The sequence below is a fragment of the Perkinsus marinus genome (assembly GCF_000006405.1).
Source record: "Perkinsus marinus ATCC 50983 genomic scaffold scf_1104296934368, whole genome shotgun sequence".
Classification (NCBI taxonomy): Eukaryota; Perkinsozoa; order Perkinsida; family Perkinsidae; genus Perkinsus; species Perkinsus marinus.
This window is the reverse complement of record NW_003214825.1, coordinates 251,190-252,225: the sequence shown is the minus strand read 5'-3', so window position 1 is coordinate 252,225 and position 1,036 is coordinate 251,190. Positions and strand designations below refer to the sequence as shown.

Genomic DNA, 1,036 nt, shown 5'->3' with positions numbered 1-1,036 from the left:
TTTTCCTATACAGTGTTGGAGTAGGAATATATGTAATCGCTTTCCTCAGCCGCTGAGCTCAGGAGTTTATATGCGAATTAGGGTAGAAGTGTAGAGAAACCAACAAGAATTTTCCTCGCAGAATTTTAATATTGTCATCACCAACACATGTGCATATTTTTCCTTCCTCCTTTCTGAAATTTGATATCAACTATATAATGAGGAAATCTTGATTCAGATTCAAGCATGATTTCTCAATACTTTTCGTACGCCTATATCATGACTTGGCCTTAGCTCGGACGAGTCCAGCTGAAGTGGTAGGAATGGTTTGCTACTACTATCGAGAGGTCGCGAGTTCAATCCCTGGTAGGGGCGTTTTTCCTTCTTCCTTAGGGGGGCTTGGGAGTCGGGGATGCATCTACTGAGATTCAGCGGCATAGTGAACTGGGCGACTTTACGTGTCAGATGTTTACTCGAAAAGACGTTACTGTTATGCTAGCCACAGAGTAGGAGGGGGACTCACGAGCTCAACGGAGTTTCACTAGAGGTGTAAAAACAATAGTGAAAAAAACATATTTCACTTTTGCAGTGAATAACGCGTAAAACGTGTGGTATGTGTTCTACGTGATATGGGGTCATCTCTCTGAAGTGTTTTCAATTCACTTCATATCGCGAATATCGCGTTTTTCACATGGAGTATTACGCCACTTCACGTAAAACGGGTAATCGTGAAACTCCAATAGGGAAGGATTTGCGACTTATCGTTTTGAATTTTTTTCGGTTATGAATATTTGAAATTTTTGAGATGGGTATTTGAGGCGGAAGTTGACGTTAACATATTTTTACACCTTTGTGGGTTTCCTTATGCAAAAGCGTAAAAATTTTCCAAAAATTTCGGCAATATTTTAATGATTTCCCTACATGGTGAATTTATCATTGGAGTGATATGAAGAACATATTTCGCGACTACTGCATATCACCGCGAATATCGCGTTTCACACCGAGTTTTACGCGAAATTCCAATATAGCAGATATACGGTGGGAAAACAGTTCGCTG

General features: G+C 40.3%; 1 protein-coding gene across 1 annotated transcript in view; it reads left to right on the top strand.

Moving 5' to 3' along the window:
* Positions 1-1,036, top strand: part of Pmar_PMAR022609 (hypothetical protein) — a gene marked incomplete at both ends in the record, with an annotated part of 3,182 nt that overhangs the window by 909 nt on the left and 1,237 nt on the right. The window contains one exon of the mRNA XM_002784917.1: positions 373-485. Coding sequence (XP_002784963.1) covers positions 373-485 — 113 coding nt within the window. The remainder of the gene's footprint in view (positions 1-372; positions 486-1,036) is intronic.